The sequence below is a fragment of the Acanthopagrus latus genome, chromosome 16 (assembly GCF_904848185.1).
Source record: "Acanthopagrus latus isolate v.2019 chromosome 16, fAcaLat1.1, whole genome shotgun sequence".
NCBI lineage: Eukaryota > Metazoa > Chordata > Actinopteri > Spariformes > Sparidae > Acanthopagrus > Acanthopagrus latus.
This window is the reverse complement of record NC_051054.1, coordinates 2,007,821-2,028,169: the sequence shown is the minus strand read 5'-3', so window position 1 is coordinate 2,028,169 and position 20,349 is coordinate 2,007,821. Positions and strand designations below refer to the sequence as shown.

The window sequence follows — 20,349 nt, the reverse complement described above, 5'->3', positions numbered from 1 at the left end:
GGAAGACTGAACTTAACTTCCTGAATAATCTACAGAAGGCCTAACAGACGTTTTAATACCAGAATAAGATGGATATGATTCATCTGAGAGGGACGGCAATTACGTGACGTCCTACAATCCCTCGGGACACGGGAGGGGAACGTCTTTCAGCCGGTGTGAGAGGTTTGTTCCACGGCTGCAGATCAGACAATGAAGGGGTTTCACTGAGGTATAAACCGAGAGGTGCAGCAGGGAAACAATAAACAGCATGAGTCAACCTGCAGCTGCTGGAAAACAAGGTTCATTTTCACTTTTTTTCACCTCCCGACAGGATGCAAGTCGATGCGTAAGGAAGAAGAAACACGTGAAGCTGAGCAGCGTGGCCTTCCTGCAAACTCCCAAAAAAAGTAAGCAGCAAGTCCTCGAGTGTACGATGAAGCCAGCGTGGCGTTGGCTTCATCGGACACTCGCAGACTTGCTGCGTACTCTCTTCGTTTCTTATCCAGAAATGATCTCAAATGACAGCCTGCATGCTAATACCAGGTGTAAATTTCAATTTCTTCTAGGCTTTACGAATCATGCTGCAGCATATTTCACATCACACACTCCATTTAGTAAAAAATAATGGCTCGAGCTTTTAAAATAGACGTTTGGCTCCAAACAGAAACACAAGCCAGCCTCGAGTTGAAGAAAGAGTCGGTTACAACGGAGCCCGATCAACACAGTGCATCCGATTCACACACTGACCAGAGAATAATGAAGCACGCTTGGATACTCACACAACAAATGCACGGAGAGTGCGCACACACAAACACACACACACACACGCACACACACCCACACACACACAGCCTCTCCGGAGAGGATCAGGTTTCCTTCTGTGTCCAGTGGCTTATTAAACATTAAGCTCAACAGCTTCCCTACAGGAGGGGAAAAAGGCCTCCCCCACCTCCCCCTCCTCCTCCCGGCCTCCCCTCTCTCATTACAGCTGTTGAGGTATGAGACAACAGAAGCGCGGCCACAACAATGGAGCCGGAGGCCGGCGGCCAATCAGTACGTTCGCTGTAGCGTTCGCCCCGGCGACAGCAGGTAGGCCTGCGTGGGTGAGATTAACTCCTGTTTTTAACAGAGAGACAGAAATTCAGCTTTTCATGTGGTCAGCTGTGAAGAGGTGGATGATATCATACTGCACACACACACACACACACACACACACACACACACACACACACACGCACACACACACATATACTGTGCACACTGATACACACATGCACAGATCAATAAGAGATGGAATTTAAAATAAAGTTTCTGTCTAAATTTTCTGATTCCAGCTACTTAAATCTGAATATTTTCCATTTTCTTTCCTCGTTTTTGACAGGAAACTGAATATATTTGAGTTGTGAGAACATCTGAGCACCATGGAAAACCATTTCCAGACATTTAATAGACCAAACAACTAATAAATTAATTGAGAAAATAATCCACAGATTAATCAACGATGAATATAAGTGTGTTGGTTGCAGCCATGATCCCAGTTAGCTCAACCGTCTCACGTGGGATTAGAAGACACGGCTGCAACATCAACACAACAAGACGTCTTCTGTGCATCCACACACTGTCAGGTAAAATGTGTCTGTCTGCAAATGTTTCTGAGTAATTGTGCATGAAATATCAGAGGAAGGAAAAAGTTCTGGTGTGAAGAATCGACTCAGTCTTTGCATTTAACCTGCGACTCACAAGTGTTTTTATTGTCTATAATTTTGTCGATTTTGTCATAAAATGCAGCTGAAACACATGAAATAACAGTCAAATAATCAGTTAGTTGATCAACAGGAAATTATCTGGCAACAGTTCTGATCATCTCTTCATCGTTTCAGTCATTTTTAAGCAAAACACACTGATTTCTAAAATGTGAACATCTGCTGGTTTCTTCTGTTCTTTATTTTGCAGAACCAGGTTTCAAACAACCTGCGACCCGCGGGCTCACAGGTGTGTCGGTACATTCTGGAGCCCAAACAGCAGGAAATAAATTTATTCTGTTCCAAAGCTGAAGGAGTAAAACTGAACTTTCAAAGGTTAATAAAATCATTTAACATTCGTCTCATTATCCGCCCGGTTCTCTCTGAGGGGGTTTCTCAGCTTCTCAGGTGTTGTGGCGACACTCCCTCAAGTGTGTGTGGTTGGTAGTTTGACACCTGATACCTGACAACAAGCACGCAGTGTGTGTGTGTGTGTGTGTGTGTGTGTGTGTGTGTGTGTGTGTGTGTGTGTGTGGATTCACAGGCTGCACAGAGTAAAACATTAATCAGCTCCATGTGACCTGAGGAGGTTTGGCTGGACAACAGTGCCACCTGCTGGCAGCAGCACAGAACGCCAACACTTCCTATTAACAACATTTATTAAGACAATCAAATTCATAAACTGATCTGAAATACAAATTATACAACAAGTGGTTCCGACCAAGCAATCTGATTGGTCAACCAGACATTTCGACAGTGCTCAAATCAGATACAATCAAATACTGCCCAGCAGGATGCCAGAGAATTCACCGAGAAGCTGGAGAAGTTTGTGACATTTTCATCCCGGATTTTTGAGAGGAACGAATTAAACGTCTGGTCCCACATTGACAACTATTTTTGCTCTGCACCGGAGCCACGGCGATCATCAGTGACTGAACAATACGGGGAAAGGCGAAGAAGGAAAACGTGCAGTGTCAGTGGTCACGTCTTCTTACTTGATTCAAAATAAATAAATAACTTTGACTTTTAGCATTTATTTGGAACCGGCGGTTATTTATCAATGCGCCAACACGCAATTTTTGACGCACGTAAATATAAAGGTAAATAAATATAAACAACTACACCCCAAAACATAAAACACATTAATAATTCACCAGAGCCAGCCTCCATACTGCAAATGTGTCTTACCGTCATGCAGTTATCCAGGTCTGCCTCTTCATCCTCCTGCTCATATTCCTCTCTGTGCTGTCTTTCTCCAGGTGTGTTGGCTCACCTGTGTTACTAACATTAGTGCTAGCAGTATTAGCAGTATTAGCAGTATTAGCAGTATTAGCGCTTGTGCTAGCTGAAGCTGCACTGGACTTTACAAACAAACGGTTAGCAGCATTTTTCACCGTCAGCCAGCAGTGCTCTCTGAGATTTCTCTCTTTTTTTCTCTGCTCGTCTCTTGTGTCTCTTGATACCTCGATTGATTTTTGTGCTAGTTTAATCTCAGTCAACTTCCAACAACCAGCACTCAGTCAGCCTACTGGATCCAGTCTTGAAATTCCCAGAAGGCATTGCTTCATTTTAACTCTTGCAAACAAATATTCAAGTAAAATAAAATTAAAAAAAAATACTGGTAGATTTGTTTTATTTCAAACCATGCACGTTTTTGAACATCTGAAAAAGACAAGTGTGTGACTGTAGAAGGTAACCATGACTGTGATATGTGACGTATAAATTGTGATTAGATTGTAATGCTGTTTACTGCAAAGGATTTGGAGAAATTTGGCTTCCTGTTAGCATAAGAACTATACTGATGCTTGACACGGACGGGAGAAACAATCTTGGCTTTGGGTTTTTTTAATTTCATGCAAACCAGGAGCATCATAAAAGGAATAAAAATGTAAAACTGAGTTTGTTGAAGTTTCTGAAGATACCAAACATGTTGGACTTCATTCTGGAGACGTTTGTGTTTAACTGGATTTGAACGTTTCACTCAGCTGACCGATCAGTGTGACACTGTCTGACCATCCGTGTCAGTGGATTAACACAACGTGTCCAATCTAAGAGCTGCACAGTAAAAACACTTCCTGGATTAAACATTTATTTATCGGTCATATATGAGCAGACTGTGATGTGACATGATAAAACAGACCTTCCCCGTCTCTCTCGGCGGCCTAAACGCTGCTGGATTGTGGGTTTTATGCAACGGATGCGACCGTATGCAGAAACTAACGACCGGCTTCCAGCACAACACACAAGTTTCACTTTGAAGAAACATGAAATATGAGATGACAGATCGTCCTCTTCTCACGAGGCCTCAAACACTCCAGAGCTCCATTTCTGTATCTTCACTACAAAAAACCGTCAGCCGTCATGTGACTGATCTTCATCCTTCTCCTTCTTCTTCTTCTTCAGCTCCCGATGTGCTTCAAAGAAACCCGTCATCTCTCCTATTTCCTGTCGCCCCTTCATCCTAACAGCTCAGGCAGGTATTGGTAATGCATTAGCAGGGCTGCAGACGGGGTGGCAGACACTTGAATTATCTCATTAGAAGCCATATTGGATTAGTCTGACTCAGAGACGAGACAAGCCTCCTTCAGGGCCCCTCGGCGTCCCCTCGAGTCCCAGCTGGGACTCTTAAAGGGATGATCGAGACTAACCGGCTGCTCTCGTGTCTCCGGAGCACGAGTGAAGATTCGGAAGGAAACTGCTTCCATCTGTGTGATATAGTTTGTGGAGTGGGCGAAAAAAGATGTAGCATTTATTATGTGGATGGTTGATTGATTATATTTATAAATATGGACAGTAAATGGACAGTAAAGGCAGTTTTTTAGTCCATACAACATTTCTGAAGCTTCACAGCAAAACAGCGTTCTCCTAAACTACTGAGGTATCTGGTGTTTTAAAACGCTAAATCCAAGTTCACATCAGGTTTACAGTTATGAACTTTTACACTCGTGTGGTGAAAGATTTTAACTTTAGGACATTATCACAAAGATGTGAGTCATAATAGTCTCACTGTATACTGACCTCTGTACCTGGAGAGCTGTTAGAACATGTCTGAAGCAGGTTTACCTGAGATAGGGTGACCTCTAGTGGACGATTTCTGCAGCACAGACATTATTTTAATATTATCAGCTGTGATCTGGTGGAGGTCACTGCAACATGACTGCATTTATTTTCTTTAATATCTAGTGTAAGATGAGATTTAGCTCAACAGAACAGCAGCACTGTTACTTATTGTTGTCATTAAACATACAAGTTAATCAGAGCTGAACATTAAAGTTGTTGTCAAGTGTTACAATAATAGTTTCATTTCTGGTTTCTCTCCTCCTTGATGACAGAGAACTGAAAAACCTTTTTCATTTAAAAACCTGGAAGCTATTTTAAAGAATTTCCTGAATATAAAAACCATTAAATGTATTTTGAGTCAATGGATCACATGTAGATGATTTTACTGAAAATATACTGATTTTAATTTCTATATAAAATGTATAATAATATAAATATCAAATACAAAGAGCACTAAATAATTAAATTAATGATTGAACTAAGTATAAAGATATAACATGGCTTTGAAACTATTGACAAAAACACTTTTTTTATTTTTGTTTTATTAATAAAACATTAATATAAAATATGAAAAGTGCTTAAATTCAGTACAGAGAGGTGTGTTCTCATCATCCAGAGTATTAATGCAATTTGTGACTAGGTCACATTTCCTATTTAAATATTTATGTAAAATCAATGTATCACAATTTATCAAAGTGTGTTATAGGAAACCAATTCTGTTCAACTTTTAACAACAGTTTTAATATTTGTTGTTAATTTATCTTTTTTTATTTATTATTATATAATCTCATCAGTGTTTGTTGCCCCTTATTGTGTTGCATAGATGTTGTGTCTGTATTGGATTTAAAGAAAACACTAGATAAAGTCTCACACAATCTGTTTATTTCAGTATAAACACAGCATACAAACTAGTTTACCTCATTAATGACAGAGAGACAATCCCACTTTTTCCAGTCTTCAATATTGTTTTCACAAACATATTAGTAATAATAAAACCAGTATATAACAGATATCAAGAGGCAAAGCATGCGTATATTCTCCACATGTTGTGACAGATTTTCATGGTTGTTGTTCAGTCGACTGCAAGTCATTTTACAAACTCTGTAAAATATTCAAATGAGAAGTTAAAGATCACAACTGAGACATAAATGTCTCCTGCAAAAGGAAGTCAAACAAAAGTTTCCTGCTGTTTTATATCAATTTACATTATGATCATGAAGTCATAAAAACTCAACTTCTCAACCTCTCAACTTACATAAAAATATACAAGCAACTTCAGGTTAAGTGACTATGTGACTGCTTTTTTGATAATTACAGTTTACCACATAATTAAACTACATTATACAAGATCAAATAAATGGAAATAAATGAATAAAAGCTGCTGTCAGCTGACACATTCACTGAAAACAAAAGTGAGAGTGTAAAGAAGCAGAATGTCACTTAAATCAAACTACAGGGTTCCACAGTAACTCAGCTGGTGGAGAGTCGTCCCCCCTCTCAAGCTGTCCTCTTAAATCAATACACCAGCAAATATATAAATATATATCCACCAAAAAAGACCAGAAGATTACTTTTGAAATGTTTTTCATACATATATAAAATGACAAAAGAAGCACACATTGACTACATCATGTAAATGTTACTGAGAAAAAAAACGGACACGCCTTAATTGAAAACGCACGTGTGTGTGTGTGTGTATGTGCGCGCGTGTGTGTGTGTTGGGGGTGGGGGTGGGGGTGGGGTGGGTATCTGATGTTGGATCTCACCTGATTTTCCTATGTTGCTCCGCCTCTTGTTCCAGCTCTGTTCCTCAGGTTAATAACTGTGACGTATTTGTGGTATATGAAAAAAGTATTAGGGAAGTTCTGAAGCTGTCCATGTGCACTGAGAGATATTTGGAGACTATTTAACCTAACATACAAGGTATTGCATTTTTGGATTTACACCATGGTCTCAGTGAGTGCTGATAGGCTGCAGAGTGTTAAAGCTTGTGACGGGTCAATATTTGAGGAGAGTCAGGAACAAAAGGGAAACAGCCGTTTCTAATAAGTGTATAAATTCTAACAATAATTTTAATGTATGTGGTCAATCTGTCTATTTTTATTAATTATTATATTGTCATAGAGAGATCACAACTAAGACAGAAATGTTTCCTGCAAAAGATTGCCATTGAGAACATTTCTTCAGGTTGGGCCTGTGACTACTGGACTGCTTGTTTGGTATTTACAGACAGTCTGAAACTTAATTAAACTACATTAAACAAGATCAACTAAATGATTGTGCTACAGCAGTAAGTTGCAGGGTGGAGTTGGATATAATCAAGATGCAAAAATCCACATTAAATAGAATCTGAACAAAACGCCGGTGCTCATTACGTTATTACTAAATGTGGAGATCTGTCTTTTTCTCGATAGTTATTTTACCCTGTGTTTGACAGGACGGATGATCAGAGGGGCGGAGTTTTTGCCACTCTTATTGGGGGCGGGGTATAAGAATGGGAGGAGTCTCTCAGTGAAGCAGCAGTCAGTCAAGGCATGGATAAGACTGGCAGCATCCACATCATAAAACAAGACCAGACCCTCCTCATAATCCACAAACACCCCCACCTTCTCAGGCTGTGACTTTAAATCCAGACGGCCTGCAGTAGCGTAGTACTCATTTTCTTTCCTCAAACCAAGAGTCCAGTAACCATTCTGAGGATCAATATTGAGTGGCCCCTTCCTATTGATCAACTCATTGGCAACTCCTATAACCCAGCAAGTCTTCCCCTTAACCTGAACCTCAAAGTAAAATCTTCCTGCAGAAATGACCTGCTTCCCTACCACGCACAGATCACGAGAAAACCTCTTTGGGTTATCTGGGAGCTTCTTCTTGACATCAGCATGATGTACCTGTTTACCATCTGCAGACAGGATGAGTGTTGGATTTGCTGTATCAGGATCAAGAGTCACATCCACTGCAGACTGCTGGGCAGTTCTGAGTGCAATGTTTGGCAGCAGTTTATTCAATTCAGTTAAGAGCATCTCCACCAATGGAGCAAGAGCCGACCTCATATTTCCCTCATATGATGGAGAACGGACTCTGACCTCTGTCCAGTCCTTGGTGGGTGGAGCAGCTTTCAGGGCCTGGAGGTTTCGGAGGAGGAGGAGGTGGTCTTCAGAGAGTGAGAGCTGCTTCAGCTCAGCACTTTTCTTCTTCAGCTGAGAGATTTCTTGTTCCAGCTCTTTGATGAAGCCTTTAGCTTGTTTCTCTATTAGTTTGTGCTTCAATTGAATCACGTTAACGGCTTCAGTCCGCCTTTTCTTAATAGCACGTCTCAGCCTAGTCAGCACCTGATCACCTCGTGCTTTTTCCCTGCCTGCATTTTCCCTGCTGACCTTGACAGATTGTTTGAACTCTACAATCTTCAGTTGTCTCTGCTGGATCATCTGCTGAAGTTCAGCCTCTGTGTCACCCAGTTCTGCTCTCTGTTGAGTTGACTTTTTAATGCGAGAAGCCATCTCAGAGATTAAACTATTGACCTGCAGCTCAGGTCTTCTCTTGAAACGTTTATTACAGTCGGGACACTCACGATGGGCTTCACTATCCCAGTGTTGAGTGATGCAGTTTTTGCAAAAGTTGTGTCCACATGGTGTGGTGACAGGATCAGTGAACACATCCAGACAGATGGAGCACAGAAACTGATCCTTGGGGAAAGGTCTTTTGGCAGCTGACATATTCACTGAAAACAAAAGTGAAAGTGTGAAGAAGCAAAACGTTAATTAAATGATTATCCAATAGTATCACAGGGTGCCACAGGGACTCAGTTGGTGGAGAGGCTGTGTCCTCGCTGCAGCAGCCCAGGACACAGTCTGACCTCTGGCCCTTTGCTGCGTGTCGTCCCCCCTCACTCTCATCCTGTCTGCTGTCAACTCTCAAGCTGTCCTATCCAATGAAGCCATAAAAAAGGCCAAGGGAATACTTCAAAAAATAATATGATCACTGACTGTTAGTAGATAAATAAGTGAAAGTTTCTTTCATTAACTGACAATAGAAGCACACATTGACTAAGGACAGCTCGTGTAAATGTTACTGTGAGGCCGACAGCTGACATTTCCAGGGAAAACAAAAGTGAAAGTGTGAAGAAACAGAACAACAGAATCCTTAATTATTAAACATCAAATGATCATTACCAGAATGTCAGGAGACAGTTTTGTATTATATGATTTCATTTTACATTTGTCAAAGTTTCATTTGACAAGTTATTCAAATGTAAAAAATACGAAGGAAAATAAAAACACGCCCTGATTGAAAACAGCTCCAGTGTGTGTTAATGCTGATATCATAAACACATTAGATATAATCTGCTGTACTCACCGCTGTTTGGCAGAGACTTTTATAAAAGATGAGATGAACTGAGTTTGATTCTGGCTGTTCAGAGAGAAACAACAAGGTGAGTCTGCGCTGCAACACTCTTCTTACTCTGATGATTTCTCAGTTCTTGTTGAGGTATCTGATGTTGGATCTCACCTGATTTTCCTATGTTGCACCGCCTCTTGTTCCAGCTCTGTTCCTGACAGTTTGTTTCCTCCTTCAGGTTACTAACAGTGAAGTATTTGTGACACATGGAAAAAAATATTAGGGAAGCAAAGTACTGAGGCTGTTTATGTGCACTGAGAGATATTTGGAGATTATTTAATTTTAAAATATTCTGCAATGAGAGTCTACAGCAGTCAACAGAAAATACTTTTACAAAAAGACAACAGAAGAGGCCAGTTTAAGACATCCACAGGATGTTGGATTTTTGGTTTTACACCATGGTCTCTGTGAATACTTGATTCTGATTGGCTGCAGGGTGTTAGAGCTTGTGTTGGGTCAGGAGAGAGTCAGGAACAACAGCGAAACAGCTGTTTCTACACAACAGAGACAACAATGAAACAAGGAGTGTCTCTTGATGTTTATCAAAATTTGTATGGCAAGGCTTTTCCTTCAAATCCTCTTTCAGTGCCTTCTTTGCTGTTGTTTTATGACATTTGTTCTGTTTGTATTCATTATTATATCATATCAATGTTTGTGTTGTATAGAGGTTGTATCTATATTGACTTAATAGAAAACATGAGATATAGTCTTACAAAATCTGTTTATTTCAGTATAAAAACAATATCAATGCTAGTTTCCCATATTAACGACTGAGAAACAACAATCCCATTTTTTCCACTCTTGAACATTTATTTTTCAAACATATTACTAATAAGAAATCAGTATAAAACAGATATCAAGAGGCAAAACATGCGTGTATTCACCACATATGTTGTGACAGATTTTCATGGTTGTTGCTTTGTTGTTCTGTTGACTGCAAGTAATTTTACAAACTCTCTAAAATATTACAGCTAGTCCAGTCCAGTCCTTGGTGGGTGGAGCTGCTTTCAGGGCCTGGAGGTTTTGCAGGAGGAGGAGGTGGTCTTCAGAGTGTGAGAGCTGCTCCAGCTCAGCACTTTTCTTTTTCAGCTCAGAGATTTCTTGTTCCAGCTCTTTGTTGAAGCCTTCAGCTCGTTTCTCTATCAGTTTGTGCTTCGATTGAATCACTTTAATGGCTTCAGCCTGCTTTCTATCAATAGCATCTCTCAGGCTAGTCAGCACCTGAACACCTTCTGCTATTTCCCTGCCTGCATTTTCCCTGCTGACCATGACAGATTGTTCGAACTCTTCAATCTTCACTTGTCTCTGTTGGATCATCTGCTGAAGTTCAGCCTCTGTCTCACCCAGCTCTGCTTTTCTTCCTTCACATTCCTCTTTCAGAGAAACAACTTCATGTTGTTTGTGGTCTGAAATAGTGCAGCGCATGCAGACACATGTCTGGTCGGTCGATCAGCTGATGTCTTCTCAGGCCTGACACTGTCAGATGAGGCTGTAGGTGAGTCTCACAGTAGGACACCAGACACACCAAGCAGGACTTCAGGGCCTTCAGTTTGGTTCCAGTGCAGACGTCATACGGAACTTCTCCTGGTTTGGCAGCTTGTTGTTCTGACTCTTTAATGCGAGAAACCATCTTAGAGATTAAGCTATTGCAGCCCAGGCCTCAGCCACAGCCGAGCTCCCAGCCCAAACCAACGCCGCAGCCACAGCCTGGCTACCAACCCAGACCACAGTCTCAACCCCAGTGCCTGCCAGTGGCCCTCAGTCGGCGGCCCGGTCGACACCTGCCAGTGGCCCTCAGTCAGTGGCCCTCAGTCAGTGGCCCAGTCGTCAATTGCCAGTGGCCCTCAGTCGGCGGCCCGGTCGACACCTGCCAGTGGCCCTCAGTTGGCGGCCCAGTCGACACCTGCCAGTGGCCCTCAGTCGGCGGCCCGGTCGACACCTGCCAGTGATCTTCAGTCGGCAGTCCAGATGGCACCTGTCAGAGGCCCGGCCGAGGCCTGTTCCAGCCTGCATCTACGCCTTCGCCTTCGTCGCCGGCCTCCAGCAAGTTCCAGGCCACGCCTACGCTTCGTCACCAGCCTCCAGTGAGTTCCAGCCTGCGCCTACGCCTATGCCTACGCCTTCGTCGCCAGCCTCCAGTGCGCCTCAGCCCACGTACCTGGTATCCAGTGCATTTCAGCCCATGCCGCTTCTGCCGGTTTCCAGAGCCCCTTCGCCTTCGTCCTCGCCACAGACCTTCGTCTTCGGCGCCGGCCCCCAGAACGCCTACGCCTACGTCTTCGTCTTCGTCGCCGGCCTTCAGAACACCTTCAGTTTCATTGTCGGCCTCTAGTGGGTCCCAGCCCATGTCCCCGGCCTCTAGTGGGTCCCAGTCCACGTCCCTGGCCTCCAGTGGCTCCCAGTCCTTGCCTCCACCCTCCTGTTCGTTTGGACCTTGGCCCTCCCCCTGACCCTCTCCACCCTCCCGGCTTTGACTCTGTGTATTTAGTCTGTGTGTTTCCTTCACTCCTTGTCCAGTCATTGTCTTGTTTGCATTCTGAGTTTGATTGTCTATGCTCCTGTCCATGCTCCGGGCCATGCTCCTGTTCGAGCTCCTGTTCGAGCTCCTGTCCCCTGTTTGGTATGTTTTGGTTTTGAGTTTTCCATGGTTGAGTTGAACTTTGATTTTTGATTTGTACTTTGTCTTGCTGTTTTCTTTTGTTGCTACTTTGTCTTGCTGGTTTTGTTTTGCTACTTTGCCTTTTGTCCCATTTAGTCTGTTTTGGGGGGTTTTTTTGCATTCAGCTTTTGTTTAATAAAAGCTCGCCTTTTGTTCCCCTTATCTTGCCTCCTGTGTAACTGCGTTTGGGTCCACCTCCCTTTATCCATAGTCTTCCCTTTAAACCCCCAACCTGACATAAAGCCAGAAAAGGCCAAAAAATAAAAAAATAAATAAAAAGGTTGGTTTGTTTTGGTTACTACTTTTCATTATTTATTTTCATTTTATTGTCTACTTTAATATTTCATTTTAATTTGATGTCTACTTTAATATTTCATTTTGATTTCAAATTTTTTTTATTTCATTGTCTATTTTAGTTTTTATTATATCTATCTTTATATCTTGTTTCCATTCATGCTGTATTTCTGTTTCTAGTTTGCACGGAGCAATGGAACGAAAACAACATATTGACATATTCATGGAAAACAAAAGTGAAAGTGTGAAGAAACAGAATGACAGAATTTGTAATAATAAACATCAAATAATCATTACCAGAATGTCAGGAGACAGTTTGGTATCATATGCTCACATTCAACAGTTATTTCAATGTTAGAAAAAAAAATAGAAACAGGGGAAAATAAAGACAGGCCCTGACTTTTATAAAAGATGAGACGAACTGGGTTTGATTCTCGCTGTTCAGAGAGAAACAACAAGGTGTGTCTCAGCTGTAGCGCTCTTCTTACTCGGATGATTTCTCAGTTCTTGTTGAGGTATCTGATGTTGGATCTCACCTGATTTTCCTATGTTGCTCCGCCTCTTGTTCCAGCTCTGTTCCTGACAGTTTGTTTCCTCCCTCAGGTTAATAACAGTGATGTATTTGTGACACATGGAAAAATTATTAGGGAAGCAAAGTATCAATGCTTTCTATGTGCTCTGAGAGATATTTGGAGACTGTTTCATTTGAAATTGTTCTGCAATGAAAGTCTGCCACAGTTAATAGTAAATACATTTACAAAAAGACAAAAGAAGAGGCCAGACATTCAGAGAATAATTCTCTCATGTGTCTCAATGTGCTGTACTCACCAGGGTTTGACAGAGACAGTTATATAGTCTCTTACTCCGACAAACTTTCTGATTCATTTATCTGTCTTGTTGCTGTTGCTCAATCTCTCAAGAAATGTTTAATAGGGAGCAAAGTATAAGTAGTTAAACACTAACTACTATTTTAATTGCTTGATACTTTTTTAAGTCCCCTTTGTTTTAAAATGGTCTATAACAGGAAAAAGAAAAAAAGGCCTCCATTGAGCTCACCACTTGCAGGAGGGTCCAATCACACCGCACCTGCACCAGGTGCGGTGTGATTTGGGTGGCGGTCATGGGCCCTGAGCCTGAACTGGTGCGAGAGGTTGAGCGGTACCGGCTAGAGATGGTCGGGCTCGCCTCTACGCACAGTCTGGGCTCTGGAACCGAACTCCTTGAGAGAGGCTGGACTCTCTTCTATTCTGGAGTTGCCCGCGGTGAGAGGCGGCGAGCTGGTGTGGGCTTGCTTATAGCTCCTCGGCTCAGCCGCCATGTGTTGGAGTTTACCCCAGTGAACAAGAGGGTCGTTTCCCTGCGCCTTCGGGTCGGGGATAGGTCTCTCACTGTTGTTTTGGCTTATGGGCCGAACAGCAGTGTAGCGTACCCGGCCTTCTTGGAGTCCCTGGGAGGGGTACTGGAGAGTGCTCCAGAGTGGTGTTTTGTTACTGGTCTTCTGTGCCAGTCACAGTTTGTCCATAACAAACACCATGTTCAAGCATAAGGGTGTCCATATGTGCACGTGGCACCAGGACACCCTAGGCCGGAGGTCAATGATCAACTTTGTGGTCGTGTCATCTGACCTCCGGCCGCATGTCTTGGACACTCGGGTGAAGGGGAGGAAGCTGAACAGACCTGGCAGACCGAAACGTATTGTGAGGATCTGCTGGGAATGTCTGGCAGAATCCTCTGTCAGGGAGGTCTTCAACTCCCACCTCCGGGAGAGCTTGGACCTGATCCCGAGGGAGGCTGGGGACATTGAGTCCGAATGGACCATGTTCTCCACTTCTATTGTTGATGCGGCTGTCCGGAGCTGTGGCCGTAGGGTCTCCGATGCCTGTCGTGGCGGCAATCCCCGAACCCGGTGGTGGACGCCGGAAGTAAGGGATGCTGTCAAGCTGAAGAAGGAGTCCTATCGAGCCTGGTTGGCCCGGGGGACTCCTGAAGCAGCTGACGGGTACCGGCAGGCCAACCAAGCGGCAGCAAGGGCTGTCGCGGAAGCAAAAACTTGGGTCTGGGAAAAGTTCGGAGAGGCCATGGAGGAGGACTATCGGTTGGCCTCGAGGAAATTCTGGCAAACCATCCGGCGCTTCAGGAGGGGGAAGCAGTCCGCCACCAACACTGTTTACAGTGGGGGTGGGGAGCTGTTGACCTCGACTGGGGTCGGTGGAAGGAATACTTCGAGGATCTCCTCAATCCCACTGACATGTCTTCCATAGAGGAAGCAGAGGCTGGGGACTCAGAGGTTGACTCATTCATCACCCAAGCCGAAGTCACTGAGGTAGTTGGGAAGCTCCTCAGTGGCAAAGCGCCGGGGGTGGATGAGATCCGCCCTGAGTACCTCAAGTCTCTGGATGTTGTAGGGCTGTCTTGGTTGACACATCTCTGCAACATTGCATGGCAGTCGGGGACAGTGCCTCTGGAGGGTGTGTTCCAACTATTGGGGGTCACACTCCTCAGCCTCCCTGGGAAAGTCTATTCCAGGGTACTGGAGAGGAGAATTCGGCCGATAGTCGTACCTCAGATCCAGGAGGAACAATGCGGTTTTCGTCCGGGCTGCGGAACACTGGACCAGCTCCATACCCTCCGCAGGGTGCTCGAGGGTTCATGGGAGTTTGCCCAACCAGTCCACATGTGTTTTGTGGATTTGGAGAAGGCATTCGACCGTGTCCCTCGTGGCATTCTGTGGGAGGTGCTCCGGGAGTACGGGGTCGGAGGCCCTCTGTTAAGGGCCGTACGGTCCCTGTACGACCGGAGCAGGAGCTTGGTTCGCATTGCCGGCAGTAAGTCAGACCTGTTCCCGGTGCATGGTGGACTCCAGCAGGGCTGCCCTTTGTCACCGGTTCCGTTCATTATTTTTATGGACAGAATTTCTAGGCGCAGCCACGGGCCGGAGGGGATCTGATTCGGGAGCCACAGGATTTCATCTCTGCTTTTCAAGAATGATGTGGTCTTGTTGGCTCCTTCGAGCCGGGACCTCCAGCATGTCCTGGGATGGTTTGCAGCTGAGTGTGAAGCGGCTGGGATGAGAATCAGCACCTCCAATTCCAAGGCCATGGTTCTCGACCGGAAAAAGGTGGCTTGTCCCCTCCGAGGAGAGCTACTGCCTCAGGTGGAGGAGTTTAAGTATCTTGGGGTCTTGTTCACGAGTGAGGGAAGGATGGAGCGTGAGATTGACAGGTCGTGGTGAAGAGAGAGCTGAGTCGAAAGGCAAAGCTCTCGATTTACCGGTCAATCTACGTTCCTACCCTCACATATGATCATGAACTTTGGGTCATGACTGAAAGAATAAGATCCCGGATACAAGTGGCTGAAATGAGTTTCCTCCGCAGGGTGGCAGGGCGCTCCCTTAGAGATAGGGTGAGGAGCTCTGTCACCCGGGAGGAGCTCGGAGTAGAGCCGCTGCTCCTCCACATCGAGAGGAGCCAGTTGAGGTGGCTCTGGCATCTGTTTCGGATGACCCCGGGACGCCTTCCTCAGGAGGTGTTCCTGGCATGTCCCGCCAGGAGGAGACCCCAAGGAAGACCCAGGACACGCTGGAGTGACTATGTCACCCAGCTGGCCTGGGAACGCCTTGGGATCCTCCCGGAAGAGCTGGAGGAAGTGTCCGGGGAAAGGGAGGTCTGGGTGTCCCTGCTCAGGCAGCTGCCCCCGCGACCCGGTCGGATAAGCGGATGAAAAAGGATGGATGGATGGATGTTTAATAGGGAGTGAAGTATAAGTAGTTAAACACTAACTACTATTTTAATTGCTTGATACTTTTTAAAGTATAACAGGAAAGAGAAAAGACATGAAAGTCTTTGACATCCATGAATAAACTGTATTTTTTCGTAAATGTATTTTTTTCACAGCTGACGATTATGTGGGTGGCACCATGAACACTGAAATGGTAAAAGTCTCATGGTTGGTTTGTTTTTCAGGGAACTGTTCACCCCAAGATGAAAACTCAGTCATCATCTCATCCTACCATGCTGATAAAAGTCAGGTCAAGTTTTTTAGTCCACAAAAGATTTCTGGAGCTTCACCGTAAAACAGCATTCTCCAAAATTACTGAAGTATCTAGAGACTTGATTCTAAACGCTAAGTCCAAATCTCCACAACCCTGAAATCACATGAGGTTCACAGTTATGAAGTTTTACAATCCTTAATCACACACGCAAGAAATCATCACAATGATGTGAGTCATAATAATCTCACTGTATACTGACCTCTGTACCTGGAGAGCTGTTAGAACAGGTCTGAAGCAGGTTTACCTGAGATAGGGTGGAGGTCGCTGCAACATGACTGCATTTATTTTCTTTAAATAAGTGTCAACATGTGTTTGTATTATAATATTTAGTGTAAGTTATGATTTAGCTCAACAGAACAGCAGCTCTGTTAATTAAAGTTGGAATAAACTTACAAGTTAATCACGGAGCTGAACGGTAAATTACTTGTCAAATGTCACAATAGTAGTTTGAATCCAACTTTAAAATGTGAATATTTTCTGGTTTCTTTCCTCCTTGATGGCAGAAAAGTGAGAAAAATATACTGTTATAAATTTACAAATATACTGTAAATATATTTATGGAAGGAACCTGGAAGATGTTTTGAAAAAATGTTGATTATTTTCCTAAATATGAAAACCATGAAATGTATTTTGAGTCAGTGGGTCACATGTAAAAGAATTTACTGAAAAAATACAGATTTTGAATTTCAATATAAAATATACAATAATATAAATTAAAAAATGTGAGTAGTGTAATGATAAAAATGTGCCTTTGATTTTGAGTCAAATTATGAAACGAACTGGAAACTATTAACAAAAAAAAGCAGAATTCTTTCATTTATATTTAAAAAAACATTAATATAAAATATGACAAGCGCTTGAATTCAATACAACGAGGTGTGTCCTCGTCATCCAGAGTGTTAATACAATTCTGCACTGGTCTGATGTCACTGGGTCACATGACAATCATTTCCTACTCAAATATTCCTGTAAAATCAATTCATCACACATTAGCAACAAAATGTGTTATAGGAAACAACTTGTGTATATTTTTTAACAATAATTTTGATGTTTGCGGTTAAGCTATCTATTTCCATTAATTATTATTTAATCATATCACTGTTTGTTGCCCCTTATTGTTGTGTTGTATAGATGTTGTGTCTGTATTAGTTTAAAAGAAAACACTAGATATAGTCTCACAAAATCTGTTTATTTCAGTATAAAAACGATAAAAACAATCATATAACAGATCACAACTGTGACATAAATGTCTCCTGCAAAAGAAAGTCCAACAAAGGTTTCATAAAAACTCAAATCACATAAAAATATACAAAACAACTTCAGGTTAGGCCTGTGACTATTGGACTGCTATTTTGATATTTACAGTCAGTGTAAAACTTAATTAAACTACATTATAGAAGAGTATTTAAATGATTGCTTTACAGTGGTTAGTTGCAGCGTTGAGTTCCATATAATAAAGAAGCAAAAATCAACATTAAAGAGAATCTAAACAAAACAAAAGTGCTCTGTACACTATCACTAAATATGGAGATTTGTTACATCCAACAAGTCGTGAGTCTTTTTCTTGATGTTATTTTACGTGGTAAAATTGACAGGACAGATGATCAGAGGGGTGGAGTTTCTGGCACCCTGATTAAAACAGGGGCAGAAGAATGGGAGGAGCCTCTCAGTGAAGCAGCAGCCAGTAAAGGCGTAGAGAAGTTTGGCAGCATCCACATCATAAAACAAGACCAGACCCTCCTCATAATCCACAAACACCCCCACCTTCTCAGGATCTGACTTTGAATAGAGACGGCATGTAGCAGCCCAGTACTCATTTTCTTTCCTCAAACCAAGAGTCCAGTAACCATTCTGAGGATCAATATTGAGTGGCCCCTTCCTATTGATTGACTCTCTGGCAACTCCTATACACCACTGAGTCTTCCCCTTAACCTGAACCTCAAAGTAAAATCTTCCTGCAGAAATGACCTGCTTCCCTACCACGCACAGACCAGTAGAAAACCTTTTTCGGTTATCTGGGAGATTCTTCCTGACATCAGCATGATGTACCTGTTTACCATCTGCAGACAGGATGAGTTGTGGATGTGCTGTATCAGGATCAAGAGTCACATCCACTGCAGACTGCTGGGCAGTTCTGAGCTCAGTCTTAGGTAGCAGTTTCTTCAAATCAGTTATGAGCTTATCCACCAATGGAGCAGAAACTGCCCTGAAAATACCCTCATGAGATGGAGAACGGACTCTGACCTCTGTCCAGTTCTTGGTGGGTGGAGCAGCATTCAGGGCCTGGAGGTTTTGCAGGAGGAGGAGGTGGTCTTCAGAGTGTGAGAGCTGCTCCAGCTCAGCACCTTTCCTCTCCAGCTCAGAGATTTCTTGTTCCAGCTCTCTGATGAAGCCTTTAGCTTGTTTCTCTATCAGTTTGTGCTTAGACTGAATCACTTTAATGGCTTCAGCCTGCTTTCTATCAATAGCATGTCTCAGCCTAGTCAGCACCTGAACACCTTCTGCTATTTCCCTGCCTGCATTTTCCCTGCTGACCTTGACAGAATGTTTGAACTCTTCAATCTTCAGTTGTCTCTGTTGGATCATCTGCTGAAGTTCAGTCTCTGTCTTACCCAGTTCTGCCTTTCTATCTTCATATTCCTCTTTCAGAGGAACAACTTCATGTTGTTTGTGGTCTGAAATAGTGCAGCGCATGCAGACACATGTCTGGTCGGTCTTACAGAACAGCTCCAGCAGTTTATTGTGCTTCATACACATCCTGCCTTGCTGGTTCTCCACAGGGTGTTTCAGCTGATGTTCTTTCAGGACTGACACTGTCAGATGAGGCTGTAGGTGAGTCTCACAGTAGGACACCAGACACACCTGGCAGGACTTCAGGGCCTTCAGTTTGGTTCCAGTGCAGACGTCACAGGGAACTTCTCCTGGTTTGGCAGCTTGTTGCGCTGAGCTGCTGCTGGCTCTCTGTTGAGCTGACTCTTTAAAGCAAGAAACCATCTCAGTGATAAAAGTATTGACCTGCAGCTCAGGTCTTATCTTGAAACGTTTTTTACAGTTGGGACACTCACAAGGGACATTAAAATCCCAGTGATGAGTGATGCAGTTTTTGCAGAAGTTGTGTCCACATGGTGTGCTGACAGGATCAGTGAACACATCCAGACAGATGGAGCACAGAAACTGGTCCTCAAAGAGCAGGCTGCTGTCAGCTGACATATTCACTGAAAACAAAAGTGAAAGTGTGAAGAAGCAGAACATTAATTAAATAATCATTTAAAACTATCAAACTACAGAGTGCCTCAGTTACTCAGTTGTAGGAGAGTCGTCCCTCCTCCCTCTCATCCCGTCTGTTGTCAGCTCTTAAGCTGTCCTATTAAATTAAGCCATAAAACAGGCAAAACGAATACTTTAAAATGACTGATTACTAAATGTTAAGAAACAAATGAGTGAAAGTTTTTTCATTCATTAACTGACAATATAACTGTGAGGCCGGCAGCTGACATTTCCACGAAAAACCAAAGTGAAAGTGTGAAGAAGCAGAACAACAGAATCATTTTCATCATGATCATCAAAGTGTCATTACCAGAATGTCAGGAGACAGTTTTGTATCATATGCTTACATTTTACATTTGTGAAAGTTTCACTTGAGAAGTTATTGAAATGTAAAAAAAAAAAAAAAAATAGAAAGGAAGAAATAAAAACACGCTCTTATTGAAAACAGGTGCATGTTAATGCTGATATTATAAACACATTAGATATAATCTGCTGTAATCACCGCTGTTTGGCAGAGACTTTTATAAAAGATGAGATGAATTGAGTTTGATTCTCGCTGTTCAGAGAGAAACAAAAGGTGTGTCTCAGCTGCAACACTCTTCTTACTCTAATGATTTCTCCGTTCTTGTTGAGGTATCTGATGTTGGATCTCACCTGATTTTCCTATGTTGCTCCACCTCTTGTTCCAGCTCTGTTCCTGACAGTTTGTTTACTCCCTCAGGTTAATAACAGTGACGTATTTGTGACACATGGAAAAAATATTAGGGAAGCAAAGTACTGAAGCTGTCGATGTGCACTATTTCATTTAAAAATGTACTGCAATGAGAGTCTACAGCTTTAGTTAATAGTAAATACATTTATGATTAAAGCTGCAAGAAGCATTGAGCGGGCCCTCGCAG

The 20,349-nt window shown here is 42.9% G+C and overlaps 3 protein-coding genes across 3 annotated transcripts in view; all 3 read right to left on the bottom strand.

Annotated features, from left to right (window-relative positions):
* Positions 1-3,258, bottom strand: part of LOC119004704 (protein jagged-2-like) — a 73,432-nt gene extending 70,174 nt beyond the window's left edge. The window contains exon 1 of the mRNA XM_037071861.1: positions 2,910-3,258. Within this exon, the coding sequence (XP_036927756.1) occupies positions 2,910-2,915 (6 nt within the window). The 5' untranslated portion in view covers positions 2,916-3,258. The remainder of the gene's footprint in view (positions 1-2,909) is intronic.
* A 3,255-nt stretch (positions 3,259-6,513) lies between these two features.
* On the bottom strand, positions 6,514-8,497 carry LOC119004906 (E3 ubiquitin-protein ligase TRIM39-like). The gene has a single exon (XM_037072236.1). It carries the CDS (start codon positions 8,495-8,497, stop codon positions 7,196-7,198), a length of 1,302 nt encoding a protein of 433 aa, XP_036928131.1. The 3' UTR covers positions 6,514-7,195.
* An 8,971-nt stretch (positions 8,498-17,468) lies between these two features.
* LOC119004683 (E3 ubiquitin-protein ligase TRIM21-like) lies at positions 17,469-20,050 on the bottom strand. Its single transcript, XM_037071815.1, has 2 exons — positions 19,953-20,050; positions 17,469-19,398 (listed from the first exon to the last, which is right to left on the bottom strand). Exon 2 carries the CDS (start codon positions 19,391-19,393, stop codon positions 17,759-17,761), a length of 1,635 nt encoding a protein of 544 aa, XP_036927710.1. The 5' UTR covers positions 19,394-19,398; positions 19,953-20,050; the 3' UTR covers positions 17,469-17,758.
* Between the last annotated feature and the right edge of the window lie 299 nt (positions 20,051-20,349).

What these genes read in the sequence shown, in the direction of transcription:
- LOC119004683 (XM_037071815.1), bottom strand. Translation starts at nt 19,393, where the DNA reads ATGTCAGCTGACAGCAGCCTGCTCTTTGAGGACCAGTTTCTGTGCTCC.
- LOC119004906 (XM_037072236.1), bottom strand. Translation starts at nt 8,497, where the DNA reads ATGTCAGCTGCCAAAAGACCTTTCCCCAAGGATCAGTTTCTGTGCTCC.